General features: G+C 38.1%; 1 protein-coding gene across 19 annotated transcripts in view; it reads left to right on the top strand.

Annotated features, from left to right (window-relative positions):
• YAP1 (Yes1 associated transcriptional regulator) overlaps nt 1–19,296 on the top strand; it is a 185,001-nt gene that overhangs the window by 36,408 nt on the left and 129,297 nt on the right. For all 19 annotated transcript variants that reach the window (XM_005300345.4, XM_005300344.4, XM_005300341.4 and 16 more), the window contains one exon: nt 1,407–1,657. In XM_005300345.4, the coding sequence (XP_005300402.2) occupies nt 1,407–1,657 (251 nt within the window). The remainder of the gene's footprint in view (nt 1–1,406; nt 1,658–19,296) is intronic.

The raw sequence follows: 19,296 nt of genomic DNA, 5'->3' as shown, positions 1-19,296 counted from the left end.
TACGCACCATACATACAATTAAAGTACAGTTTACTTGAAGATTGGGAACCCTGTTTTTGCATATCATATCTTGCACTGTTATGAAATAGTCCTTTGGAGCCCAATTTGTAGTCACTACTCATGAGGAACTCCCATTGAAACCAGTGGGCTTGAGTAGTCATTTACATCTGTGCAGGATAGGTGTAAAACACCAACAATCCAGAGTAGTAGGTTACACCCACTTTGCATAGTCATTTCCACCAATTCAGTATGCAAGGGAATTGTGAATCAGGCATGACAGGAGTACCCTTTGAAGAATGGGGATAAGATCAGGCCTTAAGGCAGAGGTGGGCAAACTATGGCTAGCCCCTGGCCCCCTTCTGCTGTTCCCCTCCCCCGCAGCCTCAGTTTGCTCTGCCGCTGGCGCAATGCTCTGGGCAGCGGGGATGCAAGCTCCTGGGGCAGCGCAGCTGCAGAGCCAGGGCCTGACCCAGTGCTCTGTGCTGCGCGGAGGCGTGGCTGGCTCCAGCCAGGCGGCGCGGCTGCCTGTCCTGGCGCTCTGGGCAGCGTGGCTGTAGCGTCACCAACCACCGGTGCTCCAGGCAGTGCAGTAAGGGAGCAGGGGGGAGGGGGGATTGGATAGAGGGCAGGGGAGTTCGGGGTGGTGGTCAGGAGGTGGGAGTGTGGATAGGGGTGGGGGTGGTCAGAGGGCGGGGAACGGGGGGGTTGAATGGGGGCAGGAGTACCCAGGAGGCAGTCAGGAAGGAGGGGGGGGATTGGATGGGGCAGCAGGGGGCAGTCAGGGGCTGAGGTTCTGGGGGTGGTCAGGGGACAGGGAGAAGTGGGGCTTGGATAGGGCAAGAGTCCCCGGGGCGGCAGTCAGGAATGAGAGGATGGGGTGGCAGGGGGAAGTCAGGGGACAGGGAATGGGGGGGGGGGGGGGGGTTGGATGGGGCAGGAGTCCTGGGGGGGGGGGCGTCAGGGGGCGAGAAGCAGGAGGGGTCAGATAGGGGGCGGCCACACCTGGCTGTTTGGGGAGGCACAGCCTCTGCTAACCGGCCCTCCATACAATTTTGGAAACTCGATGCGGCCCTCAGGCCAAAAAGTTTGCCCACCCCTGCCTTAAGGTATGATCCTCACAAAGAAAATGTCTTTTTATATGCGTACAAAGTAAAACTAAACAAGAATGAGAAACCTTTAAAATTAATATTCTACAGATATATGTAAAAGTTTTGCAAGCTAGCTCTTAAGTAATCTACTTTGGGCTACCTCCTTGAATGTTAGCAACTTCAGAATAAGTAGAATTTTAGAAAAAACATATCTGCCTGCTTGTCTAGAAAACATTCAGTAAGTTAAAAGTAGGTTGTATTCCAACAGGCATGTTTCTGTTGAAGTAAAATATCTTCTAATAATTTAACTCCTGACAGGCCAGCACTGATGGAGGGTCAGCAGGAGCCTTGACTCCTCAACATGTCCGAGCTCATTCCTCTCCAGCTTCGCTGCAGCTAGGAGCTCTCTCTCCAGGGACGCTTACCCCCTCTGGAGTAGTGACTGGTCCTGGAGCTGCACCTTCTTCTCAACATCTCCGCCAGTCTTCATTTGAGATTCCTGATGATGTACCTCTGCCACCAGGTTGGGAGATGGCTAAGACGCCATCTGGCCAGAGATATTTTCTGAAGTAAGTAAAATCTATTTGAAAAAAGGTTAGCTGTATTTCCTAACAAAGTTTCAGAGTAACAGCCGTGTTAAGTGGGCTGTAGTCCACGAAAGCTTATGCTCTAATAAATTTGTTAGTCTCTAAGGTGCCACAAGTACTCCTGTTCTTCTTCTAACAAAGTTTGTGTTCCATGTTTAAGAATCTCTGTGTGTAGGAATCGCTGCATCTTTACTAAAGTTCATTTAGTGTAAAATGTATTTTAAAACTATAGGGCAGGGGTAGGCAACCTGTGGCACGCAAGCTGATTTTCAGTGGCACTCACACTGCCCAGGTCCTGGCCACCAGTCCAGGGGGCTCTGCATTTTAATTTAATTTTAAATGAAGCTTCTTAAACATTTTAAAAACCTTATTTACTTTTCATACAACAATAGTTTAGTTATATATTATAGACTTAGAGAAAGAGGTCTTCTAAAAATGTTTAAATGTATTACTGGCACGCAAAACCTTAAATTAGAGTGAATAAATGAAGACTTGGCACACCACTTCTGAAAGGTTGCCGACCCCAGCTATAGGGCATGATTTTCAATAGTACTGAGCACCTGCAGTTCCCACTGACTTCAATTGGAGGTGAGAGTGCTCAGCTCTTATGAAAATCCTGTGTGTTTTAAACATGTCTTATTCTTGGTTTGTCTTAAATATGTGGTTGTTTTCTGTGTTTGTGTTTTAAAAATCACTTGAATGTATATAATGATATTTTGAATTGCATAAAGTTCTCCTTCAGGCCAAAATAAATGGAAATGTTACACAAATTGCTATAAAATGGATGTTAAAAATGTTAAATAACTTTGGCGCAGATATTGTAGTGAGAGGAGTAAAGGATTGATCTGATTGTTCAAAGTGCAATGATATAGGCACTGATTGTGCATTCAGATCCACGCATGCAGACTCCCGTGCCCATGCGGAGTCCATTGGCACATGGATCTGATTACAGGGTTGGAGTTTATAGTTCTTAAAATTAATTTACATTGTTTGGCTTGAGAGGGAAAATTCATACAATTCTTGAAAATTGCTCCTTACTCATGCATACATGGCTTTTTTCCTATACTGAAATTAGTATACCCTTTTCTATAACTGACAAGAGCTTACACATGCCAGCAGTGTGAGATATAATCCATTAGGGAGTGTTTTTCTTTTATACGGTATAGTTTCTAAAGCAGCAGGAGCCTATCCTCCTCTCTGAAAGAGTGAGCCCCACAACATAGAATCATAGAATATCACGGTTGGAAGGGACCTCAGGAGGTCATCTAGTCCAACCCCCTGCTCAAAGCAGGACCAAACCCCAGACAGATTTTTACCCCAGTTCCCTAAGTGGCCCTCTCAAGGATTGAACTCACAACCCTGGGTTTAGCAGGCCAATGCTCAATTGGCCCTCAAATACTTGGGCTGTATTTTTAGCATTTTCTTTTACTTATTTTTAGCATTTTGTTAAACTGGGAGGCTCCAAGTAGCCCATTATTTGCCATTTTGAATTTAGGGAAAATAAAGCATATATATATAATCCTAGTTTACTTGAACCAAATAAAGCATTTGTATAGTCATACCTTGCTTGCTTTAAGATTATTGGAAACTTCTGTGTCATGTTTACCAAAATAAAGTATTCAAGTCTGAATTCTTTGGGAGATTATTCTGTGTTAAGAACCCAAAAATAGGCAGTAGCCAAAGAGTATGTAGCTGTGATTTTTGTCGATGTAACTGAATAATACATGTTAGGCCAGATCCTCAGCTGGTATAAATTGGCATTGCACCTTTGAACTTTTTGGAATTAGGCAAGTTTACACCAGCTGAGAATATTTCCCACTGGCCTTGAGGAGCTCAACATAAATCTTGAAATTAGATCAAAACCGTTTTTTTACTGTATTACTCTTATGAACTAGCTTATATAATAGGGCAAAACTGCAAACACAACAGTCTGCTAATTCAGATCAAATGTAATGGATTTAAAATTGCGCAATTGCTAGTGTTTCTTACTATTTTTAGTAATTGTTGACTATTTCAATTTTATAGAAAGGGTTTTATTGCTTTATAAGAGATGCTAAATGTCTTTACACTTAAATACACTTTTATAATTGATTCTTTAATTATGCTCATTCAGGTGAAAGCAGAGGGAAGGATTTGATCTTGGAAAGCTTTTCTACAGTTTCATTATTACTACAGAAAATCTTTTCCTTTTTTCTGCAAGTTTTCTTTTTTTGTCCTTTCTTGGTGTCCTGGTATCCATTTCAAAGGGTCAGGTTTCAGCAAGAACAATAAAGAGCCTGAGACTGGAAAGTACACACAAGTCTGGCAAACTCATCTGCATGAGCAAGGTCGTTTGTTCTCAAGCAGACATCCAAAGTAAATGATTGAAAGAGCTGCTAGCTGTGAAGGATGTGTCTTGAAGGGGAAAAGAGTGGAAACAAACCAGGTTGTTAGGAAGAAAAATAAAGGCTGTACTTTTTGAACCTCTCCCTGCTGGGTCACATGCTGACCTGGGGAGATTTTCAACAGCTTAATAGGCTGTTTTCTTTCTACTTTCCTTGGGTGATTCTGTGCTTTGGGAGAGTCTGATGAGGAAGGCTCTGTTCACACTTAAAGATCAGCATTTGTTGTCCCTAATAGGTCTTATAACACTGTCTACAGGTGTAACCCACAAGCCTCATTGCAGTTCAGAATTGCTTGTGTTATCTTTATAACCTGAGTACCAGTGAAACACTTTGGATATTTCAAAAATATACAGTAAAGAATTTTTTTGAAGAATTCCTTTTAGCACAAGCTAATGTATATTTCAGAAGTTTTCTTAAAACAGTTATTTTGAACTTTAGATAGAATACATATATAGGTCCTGGAAGCTGATTTAAACTGGCAGTTTGTCTATTTATACTTCTGAGTTTTCTCAAAACATAAGTGTATCCAGACCTTTGCTGTTAGTATGACTTTTGTGCTCTAATACATCTAGGAACAAAGAATGTGGCCATATTTACAGGATGGAGGACTCTATTCTGGGAAGCAGTGACTGAAAAAGATTTGGGGGTCATGGTGGATAATTAGCTTAACATGAGCTCTCAGTGTGATGCTATGGCCAAAAGGGCTTGTTGATCCTTGGATGCATAAACAGGGGAATCTTGAGTAGGAGAAGAGAGGTTATTTTATCTCTGTATTTGGCACTGGTGTGACTGTTGCTGGAATACTATATCTAGTTCTGGGGATCCAGATTCAAGAAGGACGTTGATAATTTGAAGAGTGTTCAGAGAAGAGCCACAAGAATGATTAAAGAATTAAAAAATATGCCTGATAGACTCACTGAGTCTCAATATGTTTAGAAGATTAAGGGTTGACTTGATTCCAGGTATAAGTATCTATAAGGGGAACAAATATTTAATAATGGCTCTCCAGTCTGGCAGAAAAAGGTAAAACATCATCCAATGGCTGGAAGTTGAAACTAAACACATTCAGACTGGAAACAGGGCGTACGTTTTTAACGGCGAGAGTAATTAACCGCTGGAACATTTTACCAAGGGTTGTGGTGGATTCTTCATTGCTGACCATTTTAAAATCAAGAATGGATGTTTTTCTGAAAGATATGCTGTAGGCGTTATTTTGGGGAAGTTCTCTGGCCTGTGTTAGACAGGAGATCAGACTAGATGATCACAATGTTCTCTTCCGGCCTTGGAATCTGTGAGCAATTTTTGTTTGTGAATAATTGGTTCCCTCTACAATATGCAGAGTTTTGGCCCCTCTTCCAGGTATTCAGCCTCTTCATTAGCTTGCTATTGTTGCTTTTTGTACCCATTGCCCCATTCCGAAGCCATTCCATGAAAGCATGATCCTTTCTGGTAAATTGGTAAATTTATACAGAATAGGTGAAAGTATTAGACATATCTTCAGTTGTTAGTCAGCCTTATGGTGTTGGTTATCGTAGTACACCCTATACTTATGCTTGGAAGGACTAGTTTTCTATCAATAAATGTTGATAAACATAGATTTAACCATACACACCCAAACCAAAGACAGATATTTCCTGTCATGATAATTCAAATTTACAGATAGGCAAAGTAAGAAAAATGCTGTTTGGAAAAAAAAGTTTTATTTAAGGATATTTACTTTGTATATTTTGACATATGATGACAAACTTTTTTAACTTTTTGACCCCCATTGTCTTACTCCCCATAATTTCACACAACCGTGAAAATTTAAATCGATAAAAAATTTAAAAAGCTTAAAACCCATTATTTTATGCAACTTAGAGAAAAATAAAAAAGTGCTTAAAATATTGGTAGCCATCAAAATTATACAATATATTAAAAAAATTAAATTCAAATCTGTCTATCCTGTGGACGGTTAAATACAGTATGGAAATTTCACTTGATGAAAAGATCAAGAACTGCAAATGCAACAATTTTCACAATGGGAGAGGCAGGTGAGAAAATGACCCAAAATAGCCAAATATTCTAGTGACCCTAGTGACCAACTCTTGTACTCATATATCAGTCTGGGATATTCTGGGTTAGGATCCAGTTTTGAAATCCCAACATCCGGCATTCTTACATTAGTCCATTTCAGCATCATCATTTAAACTTCATGTATAAGTTTAAATTTCTGCCCAATATGTGGTGGTCCAATACTTCATTAATATTCATATAACCCTTATAACCAGGACTTTTATTAGCATAATTATTCTATAGTGTAATTGAAGCGGAGTTAGAGCGGTGAGGCAAACACATTCCTGTCATGGGTGGTAGCATTTATACTTCATTAAAGCTGCAAACTTCTGTGAAATGTAGCTAGAGTTCATCAGTGGTAAAATAAGTATTGTCTCCTTAGTAAGTAGTCAGATGTTAGCCTGCACAATATTATCATGCAGAGCAGGAGTGTTTCAGAATGGACTGAATATAAAATAAAGATTGCATAATTGGTCAGTGTGTCAATCACATGGCTTTTGAAGCACTTCCTGTTGGCCAGTGGTAGGTTGACATTTCAATGAACTATGAAGGGGGGCTACCAGCTCAACCTCTGGGCAAGAGATAAAATGCATTGCTGCAGTAATAGCAGTCAACACTTTTCAAAAGGGGAAATCCGTATGTTAGATGTAATTTCTGGTGTGATTTGCTTATTTTATATTCAACGCTGGGCTATTTTAAATCATACAACACAGTCCACTTAATTCCTATAAAAGTGGTGTAATACCCCTTCCCCTTTCCCCGTGAGGAAACTGCTATTGCTCAGTCCAGCTGTCTTGTAGTTGCTTTTCCTGCAGGAAGCAGTTCTTCCACGCAGTTTGTCAGCAGCTTCCTATTGTCTTTATGAAGTGTTCTATGACTTCCTGAATAAAGCTAAGTTGGTTTTCAGTGATATTTACTGTTACCATTAACCTTTTGTAAGATCTCTTATCAGATGGGTTATTGCTAGCTGTGTATTTCTTACATGTTCTGTACAGAGTTAGGGATAGATTCAGGTAATTTGATCTAATATGGAACTAAAGGCCCTTAAAACAATAATGCAGCTTGATTCTTTGCTTTTATGTGATTTGTAATATAGAAAGGTATAGGACCTAATAAAGTGATTGACACTGCTGTTACATTTCTCTCCCATTCTTCCTCAGCACTTATACAAAAACAAGGAAGAACTGACCTCAGTTTTCTGGGCCAGAAAATGTTTGTTGGTCTATTTGGATCCAAGGTGACATTAAATTGAATGTAGTACCTTAGTGTACAGATGAAGTACGTATTCAGCAACATAATTAATGGAGCTTCTCTGAAGTTCTTCGCCCTGCTCAGGTTCATTCTGACATTAAATGAACAGTACCGTTGGAGACTAAAATTGTAACTACTGCTTATGATAGGTTTAGGCTATTTTTTTATACTTGTGCTATTAAAAAGCAGTTGAAGTTTTTACTACTCTCACTCTACTGAGCTATATGTAAGCCAGAGTACAAATAAAAACTTAATTTCATGTTCATAACATTGATTCCTGACTATTTTTTTAAGTTTTCTGTAATGTTTACAATGCATTGTATATCAGCCAGCTTCCCCAAGATTTAAAAAAAACACATTTATATTAGCTAATTTCACAACAAACTCGGGTAACTAAAAGAAGGAAATATACTTGTGTGTGTTGCATTTAAAAATTCTTAACTTGTGTGTGTTCCCGATGAGTTACATTTCTTGGTTTTGGAAAATATTATTATATACAATAGGATGACTTCTTTATCCTTTAAAAATGAAAAGCCTTTAATATTTCTCTGTGATATTGATGCTGCAAAATTATTTTGAAACTGCAGTTGCACAAAGTATTTCCATATTTGGGGGGAAGGGCAAGTCTATTTGTCTTGAGAGTGAGCTGGGAGAAAGATGAAAGTCTGTCTTTAATGCTCTGTAAAGAACTTGCACTAAGCTCAGTGGGTGGGCATCAGTGGAAAGAATGACACACAATACCTCACTGCTTTCAAAAAGAAAATGCAGGAGCACTGATAGTATCCCTGTGTTGAATACTCTGCCATATGCAGTATTTTTGTAGTACGGTATAAAAAAAGTTAAGATAATAGAGACCATACAAACTAACATTACATCTCATGGAAGTATGAATAAAACAATTAAAATGTGTTTTCCTTTTATAAGTTTCCATTTTGTTCCAAAGGAAAACTGGACAATCGGCATCAAGTTGTGAAATTACAATGAATTGTTATGGCTCCCTGGGAAAAAATCTTAATTAAAAATAGATACACTTTTGGGGATTCACACTAATATTTTTTCATTGGTTGTTCTTTTATATAATTTTAAAATGACTTCGTATTCAAAAATTTCTATTTTCCTAAGAACAACGTTTGTGCTTTGTAGGGGCTTGATAAGTATTGACTTCAATGAGGACTTTATCATTCCATTGACTTCAATGGGCACTGGAGCAGGCCCTCATTGCGAGCCAAATATTAATGCTGTATGGGAAGCAAGGCTCAGCAGTTGTGAGTACAACTCCCATTAACCTTAATAGGAGCTGTGCGTGTACATTGAAGGGATGCGATTTCCCATGTTTAACTATAGGAGCATATTTTAGAACAATAACGAGATCACATTACTACCAGTTTCTGTAAGTAGTATTAAGGGTAAAAAGCAAAACTGTTTTCAATTTTTTTTTTTTTTTTGAACATGTAAAACTACAACTTTAAAATCCCCTGGAAGCACTGATGTAAAACTGCCTCTGATATTATTAGAAGAACAATGTAATTTTGCTTTAATATAGATTAAAAAGAAAATGTTTTTCATTTCTTTATAATATTGCTCACATTTTGGATTCCCCAAATTGAATTTAAGTTCAGCTTTGTATTCAGTTGGCGTTACTCTGATTTAAAATATACTGTAACATGTTAACAAGCACAAATTATCACATGTAGCATTAATTAGTCAATTATCAGTGTTTTCTAATGGGAAGTCTTAAAGAGGCTGTGAGTATCCGTAACAGTGGTTATAAAGTTTGGTACATTTCTTAGAAGGGGACTGCTTATTAAAGGATTAATCAGACTTTCATGCAGTGAAAGAGACACTGATGCATTTATGAAGAAAAATTGTTGTATGCCCTGGTTGCTCAAGTACTGTCGCACCAAGTTTTCTGGGAACAAGTGTTGCCACCAGGGAAGCACTTTTATTTGCTGGGTTCTTGAACTCTCCTTAAAGGCAAACAAAAGTTTGGTATAAATCTTCTAACTATCCTACCCCCCCCCCCCCATCATTCTCAGAGGTTAGGAAAAAGGACAGTTGAATTGTTTAATACTCCTCTGGATCACAGCATGGGAGGAATAATAATCTGTAACCCATCAAACATATAATAGATAATTGCTGCTCTATAGAAAGCTGTAAATTAACGAAAGGCTGCCCATTTGGAAGTTGCCGTTCAAGTAACAGTGGTATTAGCTACTAATTATAACATTATTCTTTTTTATATTAAACGTTATTGGTAAGTGGTGGCATTTTCACTATCTCCTTATTAGTGGCAGCCTTTATCACATACCCCATCATAAAACCCATCTCTTCCCCCTTCCATAAGAAGTAAAGCAATAACTTTAAGATTTAAGAATTTTAAACTAGGGCTGTCAAGCGATTAAAAAAAATTAATTGCACTTAATTGTGCAATTAAAAAAATTGTGATTAATTGCACTGTTAAACAATAATAGAATACTATTTATTTAAATATTTTTGGATATTTTCTACATTTTCAAATATATGGATTTCAATTACAACACAGAATACAACGCGTAGAGTGCTCACTTTAATATTGATTAAAATATTTGCACTGTAAAAAACAAATAGTATTTTTCAATTCATCTCATACAAGTACTGTAGTGCAATCTCTTTATCATGAAAGAATAATTTAGAAATGTAGATGTTGTTGTTGTTGTCGTTACATAACTGCACTCAGACAAAACAATGTAAAACTTTAGAGCCTACAAGCCCACTGAGTCCTATGTCTTGTTCAGCCAGTCACTCAGACAAACAAGTTTGGTTACAATTTGCAGGAGATAATGCTGCCTGCTTCTTGTTTACAATGTCACCTGAAAGTGAGAACAGACATTCACATGGCCGAAGCATGAAGGGGTATACGAATGTTTAGCATATTTGGCACGTAAATACCTTGCAGTGCCGGCTACAAAAGTGCCACCATGTGAACACCTGTTCTCACTTTCAGGTGACGTAAATAAGAAGCAGGCAGTAGTATCCTCCTTTCATGTAAACAAACTTGTTTATCTTAACAATTGGCTGGACAAGAAGCAGTACTGAATGGACTTGTAGGCTCTAAAGTTTTACATTGTTTTGTCTGAGTGCAGTTATGTAATAAAAAAATCTACATTTCTAAGTTACTCTTTCATGATAAAGAGATTGCACTACAGTACTTGTATGAGGTGAATTGAAAAATACTATTTCTTTTGTTTATCATTTTTTACAGTGCAAATATTTTTGATCAAAAATAATATAAAGTGAGCAGTGTACACTTTACATAATAGAAATCAAAACATTTGAAAATGTAGAAAAAAATCCAGAAATTTAATAAATTTCAATTGGTATTCTGTTGTTTACCAGTACAATTAATCACGATTATTTTTTTTTCAGTTAATCGTGTGAGTTAACTGCAATTATTCGACAACCCTATTTAAAATCTTTGGTACTTAGAACAAATTTATCGTTCAATGTCCCTGATTTATGAATGCTGCACACTAATTAATGACTTTACATAATTGATACTGAGCAGAACAAAGCAGGTATTAATTTACTTTATTCACTTATATTGGTTGCCAGTAATGTTTTTTTGAGGAAAAGTAAACCCATTATGGACACTAGATGTGTTTTAAAACATTTTACCGCAGGGATTGAATTGGGTCACAGGTGAAGTGAAGCAAGATGATTGATCCCAGCTCTGAATAGTCATCTCTACATATCACAGACATAATTAGTTGCCAGGTGAGGCAAATAATGGTATAGCAAGGATGTTGTGTCAGGATTGTGGTACAAGATGAACTGTGGAAGCTAGCATAGTATTTAACTATAGGCAGTTGTATGCTTTCACAGCAGAGCTAAAATTCACTCAGATTCTCCTAAAAAGAGAGAGGTGAATAGTTAGAGTACTGCTGGCCAAAAATAAAGATGTTTCTCTTTCTTTCTACATGTATTCAGATCCCATGATATGTTTCCCTTCATAGTTTAGGAAAAAATCCAAATGATGTAATTGAATTTAGTTTAACCCCTTGAAGCTGTGGGTCCGCAGCTCTTTCTATGTTGTAAAAACTAATTCGTTTGGCCATTACTATGTTAGGAAATCTCAAGTGGCTAAAACATATAATAAAAAAATATTTAAGTTGGTGAATTTCCCCATTAATAGTGACTTTTTTTGTGTAAGGAAAAAAATCCTCTTTCACACAAGGATGTTTAATTCCTAAAGCTTGAATAAATCAAGGTTTATTTTCCTCTTGTAAATTCTAAAAATAATACGGTGTTGAATGCAGGAAGTCTGCACGGGAGGCATATGCAAGTAGCACATGTAAAATACCTAGGCTAGATGCCACCAGGACATGTTTGTCTATGGGTGAATACACACTTTCATAATCAGCAGTGGTTGTGTCATCGCCCACACCTCCCATGGAGTAATCTGACAAATTTGGGTTAAATTAATATGAAACAAAACTCTTAGGTGGAGCCTAAGTGTTGGAAAGTTAAGATGCCACACGATTGAACATATTCTATCAAACAAAAAATTCAGTTTGTTTAAAAGGTATACTTTGAAACTTGTCATGTATGGAGCTGTTTGGTGTTAAGCATTTAATTTATAGGAAGTTGTAATGCTCTGTTTTGAAAGTGGTGACTAGTAAACATATTTTTGCTGTGTTGGAATTAAAAATATTCTAAACTGGTTTTGATTTGTACTCTGGCTTTTTGTGTGCAAATTAGTACCAGAAGCAATGCTGGCAGTTTTTACTGGATATCAGGAGTTTGAAGCCTGTAAGATTAAGGTTTAACATTGTTTCCTAGCCTCCTCAAAGGTGCATTCATGAATTCAAGCTCACATTTTAAGGCTTGGGCAAGCACAACTAAAACACCAGCTGGTTTTTAACTCGCCTACTTTGGGCTAGGTTTCAGGCAAACATAGCCTATTTTAAGTTACTGTATAAAATCTAGATGCTAATTTAATGGCTATCTTGTGAAGTAAAATCATTACTAGTATTCTGCAGGTCAGCAATGCCAGTTACTAAGGAAACAAATCTTTGTCTTCAAAACAATTTTGGCCTTTGCTTTAATTTCATTAATAAGACTTTTTTCTGTCATATTGAGACACCAGAACCCTTTTGCTTAGACTCTGGCACGCTGACTGATAAAAGATTACATCAGTGTTAGTAGAGAGTTTGGTTCTGGATTATTACTCTGATGTTGGGTAGTCAAAACTGGTGCTGAACTGTTTTATAGTGGAGTCAAGTAAAGGTAATTGACTATTGCTTGTTTATCTGCAAAGGGTTCTGATTTATGGAGGGCTTTGTTGTGAGTCAGTGTGTGTAGCCACATGAGTTATTTAAATAGTGTTGTTCAGGGATGCCTTTTCCTTTCTCATTAACTGTTGGAACTGAAATGTTAAATACTTTTTTTTTTCTTCTGAATATATTGTAAAATTAGACATTTATGACATGATAAAATGTTTTCTAAAAGCCTCATATGGGTTGTATAGCTGAGATGGAGTTTCTTGGTAAGAAAAGTAAACCAACAGGGAGATAGAAAGGGATATTTCTGGGAGTAGTAGGATGACATTAAGAAAAGGAAAATTAAAGGTTGATATTAATGAAAAACTTTCTTAAAGTAAAGTCTATTAGAATGTGAAACAGTTTCCTAAGAGAAGTAGTGGAAGACTTTCTGGTTGGAACTCTTAAAACTGCACTAGATCAAGCACTAAGAAATGTAGAGAAGATGGCAGTGTCCCACTGGCATGGGATTGTTTTGTGTGGCAGCCTAGCTCTTTTCAGTCCCCAGTTTGTAACTTCAAGACAACTATTGAAATCTGCACAGTGAAGTATCAAAAATGACTATGTACTGGGAAATGTGATGTAATGATTGAAAAGTGATTACACACACACACACACACTCTCTCTCTCTACTTCTGTTTGCAAGACTCTTCCACAATATGCACTATTTACTATGAATCCTAGCATACTTCAAAAACAAAAAAAACTCTTTTGGATAGAGAAGAGGTACTGCTTTCCTTAACTGGGGTTTAGCAGTTCATAGAATCTTGTATTGGCCGGTTGGACAAGGTGAATTTCACTCTTTAACAATAAAATACTTTAGAGGTCTCCACTTTGCAGTGAGGCCATTTAATAGCACTTTCCAACTTCAAAGTGCTCTGTAAACATTAACATAAAACTACCTAAAGTTTAAGTGCTGGCTTTCCACCTTTCACTAAAAATCTGAGGGGAAACAGTGTTAAATATTAGAGCTAGAGGAAATTTGGTTGGCCTGGTAATTAGAAAATTAAGTAATTTAAGTGGAAGGTTTTTTCCCCCTTCCCATTTTATTTTCATCACCTTCTTACTACTTTAAACTTATGGACTATTAGAGTTGAAGACAATGTTAAAACAAGCCACCCTTTGATTAGTCTCTTCCATAAAAAGTTTTTAAAAAAAAGTCCATGAAAATTACATACCCTCCTTTAGGAGTTTTTACTTCTCCATGAGATTCTTTTCTTGCCATTGTGAATACTACCTGCTGGTCAGCTAGCAGTATAAAGATGCACTGTTAAGTTGTTTATGTTCGTCTTCAGGGTGAACTACAAAAAGTCTTGTGGGTTTTTTAAAGGTGGTGAAAGGTCTGAAAGCTTCTCTGCTTGATTTTGGAGGACTCTGGCTGGCTGGAGAGCTAGTAAGATTAGGACAAGTACCAAAGAAGATAAACCTGATTGAGTTGGGGATTCGTTTTTATTCAGACTGTATAAAATTGAGTGGGTTGTTTTTATTAACACCTGTCTAGGTTCCATGGTTAGACTAGATTTGTCAGGGATTCAACACCTCTTCTCCTTCAGTCAGTGGCTGAGAACTCTCACAATATACATCTCTGAGACCCCCTGACTCATCCAGCAAAGCTAAGGAAAGGGAAGACTTAAAATTTGTGGTATTTCTAAAGTAAAAAGAAACACATTCCTTTCCCTCTCTTTTTTTAAAACCCCCTCTATTATAAAAAAAAAAAAAATCCGCCATGCCTGCCTTATATATTACATAAAACATCCAAATTGGTGGGTTTGGGGGAATTCCCCCCACCTCCCTCTTTTGCAGGTCACGTTTAAGAGAGACTTTGTTTCTAGACTTCGTGGGCTACTGGATAAAACCTGTTTTACTTGCATAGATTTAAATTCCAAGTGGGTTTGATCCTGTAAGATGGTGGGGTTTTTGGACTCCCAAGTATCAAGGGTGCTCAGCATCTTGCAAGAGCAGCTCGCTGGGAAGAATGGAAGCCTAGTGCTGTCTTAGTTGAATTTGACCTTTCAAAAGCAGCAAATTTACTGTGTTTGAATGCAGCACATACGTCATCCTACAAGTTTAGTAATAAATCTGAAACTGGTTATTTTGTAATTTAGAAAACAATCTGCTTTCTTTCAAAGAAAACAAGTATTATAACTCTCTAGGATGTTAGGCTCAAGTAATTGTAAGGTAATGGGGATGTTTGTAAATTTAACATTTCTTTGTAAGATGTTGGTGATGGTCTGCACATTTTCTGGCACTAACAAATGACTAATCACTGGAAAAAACCCTATTTGCCATTTCACAATATCTTGATAATTTAGTCACCGTTTCACTTTGTAGTGTCTCAGTAACCGGACCATATGAAGTCTTAGAATTAAGTTTCTAAAATCCTTCTACTCAAAGATACTTCCATTCATTAATATGCCTCTGAAGGGACCTATACTTGATCAACTCTGTAGACCACACTGATTTGTTGTGGAAAATAAAGATATTATCTCTTTGATCTCTTACTATCGAAGCTTAGTGAATCAAATTTTAGTCACACGTGGTAGTGCTGTCTGAAAGACCCCATGATTCTTTATTTAATTAAAAAAAATAAAATTGTGGGGTGGCTTCTCAGCTTTTGTTGTTAGGGTTGTATTGGTACCCTGCAGAGAACATTATAAAAGTGCAACTATTTATGTAGTTCTTGCTCCAGGCTGCAGTTTGTTTATACAGAGTTGCTGAGCAAGTCAGAGTTTGCATTTCAGTCGTAATTGATTCTTCCACCCTGCAGTCATAATGCAGTAGGGAGTTCAGACCCCTGCTGTGCAAAGTTTTGCTCGTTTAAAGTATCTTTAATTGCTTGCTTTGCTAAAGTGAAGTGAGGGGCATGGGGGGTGGGGGAGATGCAACAGGATTTTAAAGACTACTGGTATGTTACTGACTGCCTGAGGGAGTCACAAATGTTAGTCAGTAAAAATTCTTAAGTTATTGTTTCTTATAGATGACTAAATTTGCATCAGATACAAAAACTGTTTAAAAATAACACTAGTAGTCTGTCATCCCCACAAAAAGAGGTGTTCAGAAGAGAGAACGCCAAGAGTACTCAACTTGAGCCTTGGAGTATGTCTACACTACAGGCAGTGTCACTGTAGCACTGAAACGTAGAATCATAGGGTTAGATGGGACCTTGAGAGGTCTTCTAATCCAGTTCCCTGCACTCACAACGGGACTAAGTATTATCTAGACAATCCCTGACAGGTGTTTGCCTAACTTGCTCTTAAAAATCTCAAATGATGGAGATTCCACAACCTCCCTAGGCAGTTAAGAAGTTTTTCCTAATGTCCAACCTAAGCCACCCTGCCGCTATTTAAGACCATTGCTGCTTGTCCTATCCTCAGGTTAAAGAGAACAATTTTTCTCCTTCCTCATAAAAATCTTTTATGTACTTGAAAACTGTTATCGTGTCCCCTCTGTCTTCTCTTCTTCAGACTAAATCCAATTTTTTCAATCTTCCCTCAAAGGTCATGTTTTCTAAATCTTTAATCATTTTTGTTGCTCTTCTCTGGATTTACCCCAGTTTGTCCGCATCTTTCCTGAAATGTGGCGCCCAGAACTGGACACAATACTCCAGTTGAGGACTAATCAGCATAGAGTAGAGTAGAAGAATTACTTCTCGTGTCCTGCTTACAACACTCCTGATAACGCATCCCAGAATGATGTTTGCTTTTTTTTTTTTTTTTTTTTTTTTGCAACAGTGATACACTGTTGACTCATATTTAGCTTGTGATCCATTATGACCCCTAGATCATGTGATGTTCCCCTCTAGTGTTATCTGGACCGGTGATCTGCTAGGTCACTCCAGTCCTCGACTGGGAGCCAGCCTTACCCTGCTCTGCTGTGAGAATCCCCACTCCTGGGCTGTTCATGCACAGCCTCTGACATATAAGCTGCTCCTTGGATTGTTCAACCGAATGACACTAGCCAATATCTCTGGTCCCAGATACAACCCTAGGAACCTCCATCTTGCAGTGTCCATTTATGCCCTCTGGACGCTGCAAGCTTATATGAGTTTGTCAATTTAACAAAGAAGTTGATATGCACCAGGCTTGTTATCCCAAGGGGAGTCTCTGACACGCTTCAAACCAAACACACTGCTTCAGGTAAAATAAACAGATTTATCAACTACAAAGATAGATTTTAAGTGATAGGCAAAAAGTCAGAGTGGTTACCAAAATAAAATATAAGCACGCAGTCTCAACCCTATTAGACTGGGCAGCAACTAAATTAAGCAGTTTTTCTTACCCCACTGGATATTGCAGTCCTTAATATACAGGTTTGTTCCTTAAACCTGGGCCAATCTCCTCTGTTGCAGTCTTGTCTTCTTCTCAGGGTCTTAGTTGCTTGCAGTGAAAGTGGGGGCAGGAGAAGGGCCCAGTATGTGTCCACTCTGTCTGTTTTATACCCTCAGTCCATGTGCTTGGGGAGCACAAGTCCAGGCATGTCTGGGGGACATTGCTGAGTCTCTCCAAGCAAGGTTGAGCAATTCCCCTGGTGTGGCCTCATGCAGGTGAGTCATTGCATTGTAGCTCCCTTGCTGAACAATGGTTGTTGATGGGTGGTTTGACACCCCGCCTGTGTGTTGTTTACTTTCCTTGCTGTTGCCTCTGGGGAGCTAATATCTGGCGGATTCCCCAACTTACAGCATGCTTTAGTGACCACCATACAATTCTCATAACTTCATATGCATTAATGATACAATATATGGATAGAGAAATGACTTTCAGCAGATCATAACCTTTCCCCTGATACCTTACAAGGCATGCTTTATATGCAAGATCATGATTATATGAAAATAAGGAATATGGGGGGTTACAGTATGCTCCCACAAGGTACTGAATGTCACACCCTGCAGTACTCCTTCCTCAACAGTCATTTCCCATTTCGTATGTGTAGACACTCGTAGCGATGGAAGGGTTTTTTCAATCACTGTAGTAAATCTACTCCTTCGAGAGGCTGTAGCTAGGATAATGTAATAATTTTTCCATCACCCTAATGGTGTCTATATTATGGCTTAGGTGTGCTTAACTACACCTTTTAGGGGTATGAATTTTTGCCACCCCGTGAGCAATATAGCTAGGGTGATCTATGTTTTAGGCCTATGTTTTGGAACTCTGGGTACATGCAGCTAGAAATGCTGTGGACTTCCATGCTGTGCCATTGTTTTCAGGTATGTTTTATGATACACAGGGTAATATAGGGATCAATTGTAGCTCTTATAAAATTTCATTCAGGTTTATTTGGAATGTTGGGTGTGCTTAAGTTCATATTTCTTGTTTGCCAAGAGCCATAGCTAGTTTGCTTGTGTGTTTGCATAATTCTTTAAATGAGGAAAAAAACAAACCTACAATTGCAATATGTGCTTGTACATGTAGCTTATATGATGGCTAAAAATAACTAGCGTTCACTCAGCAATCAAAACGTGCATTTGATCAGTATTTTCCTTAGCCTGAAGTTTTGGAGAGAGGGTAGCTGCTAAGTCCTATTTTGGGTTTTGTGAGAGATACTTCTAGCATCACTAATTTTTTTTTTCCATTTTTTAAAATTTGCTGTACTGGAGAATGCTACTTTTAAGGTGTATCTGAGGTTGTAGAAAACAAATTGATGATTCGTTCTTCTTTGTGAAGTAATATTATCTGGTAATTAAAGACTGTTGTTTTTAGTGTGGTTATGTTGCAGTAGTGCCTAAAGGCACTGATCCATTTTGTTAGGTGCAGAACATACAGCTAGTAAGAGGGTATAAGCTCTTTGAGGCAGGAGCTAACTGAAAAGACAAAACCTATAAAAGGAAGGGGAAAGGACTAAAACATAAAAGCAAAGCGATTATTGTGATTATAGACAAATGCTTAGTTCCATTGTGACTCTTTTAATATGAGGTCCTCTCAACTGTTCCTTCATCTAGCTATTGTTAGTGCCTTTTTATTAAAATTAAAATATTGAATGCAGTTTAAGGCGTTCATTCTGACATGCAAAAATTAACCGGTATATTGTTTGGGTCCGTGCTATCACTCAGCCCTTCTACGTAAGGGGTTGGATGGTATTTTCATACAGTCTCTGAATTTGTCATTCATTAAATAACACACTTTTACCTAGAAGTTGCACATGCATGTTATAAATGGTAAAGTGAAGTAATTTAAAAAGAGAAGAGGCTATGTAGAAAAGTAGATGGAGATGAGAAGTGGGGGCGGTGAAGGTAGCTGAGAGTAAAGACTGAAGGAAAAGAACAGTGCATACAAAACATATTGTTTTGAGTCAGATACTTAAGTAATCAGTTCTGGAATATAACCTCTGTCAAGTCCTGCTTTGGTAGATAAGCTTGTTTGCAGGATCTCCAAGAGTTAACCATTCCCTTACATCTTCCCATGGGCTTTGGAGTGCAGACACATTTCAGAGCTGTCAGTTGCATTCAAACTTGCAAGGGAATAGACTCAGAAGTGTAGCACTGGAAGAGATCTTGAAAATTCCAATCCCCTGCACTCAAGGCAGGACTACATAATAACTAGACCGTTCCTGACAAGTTTCTTAAAAACTTCCAATGACTGAGATTCCACAACCTTCCTAGGCAATTTATTCCAGTGCTTAACTAACCTGACATAAAGGA

This window comes from Chrysemys picta, chromosome 1, assembly GCF_011386835.1.
Source record: "Chrysemys picta bellii isolate R12L10 chromosome 1, ASM1138683v2, whole genome shotgun sequence".
Lineage (NCBI taxonomy): Eukaryota > Metazoa > Chordata > Testudines > Emydidae > Chrysemys > Chrysemys picta.
Note: the sequence above shows the minus strand (reverse complement) of the source record. Positions and strands in the feature narration are given on the sequence as shown.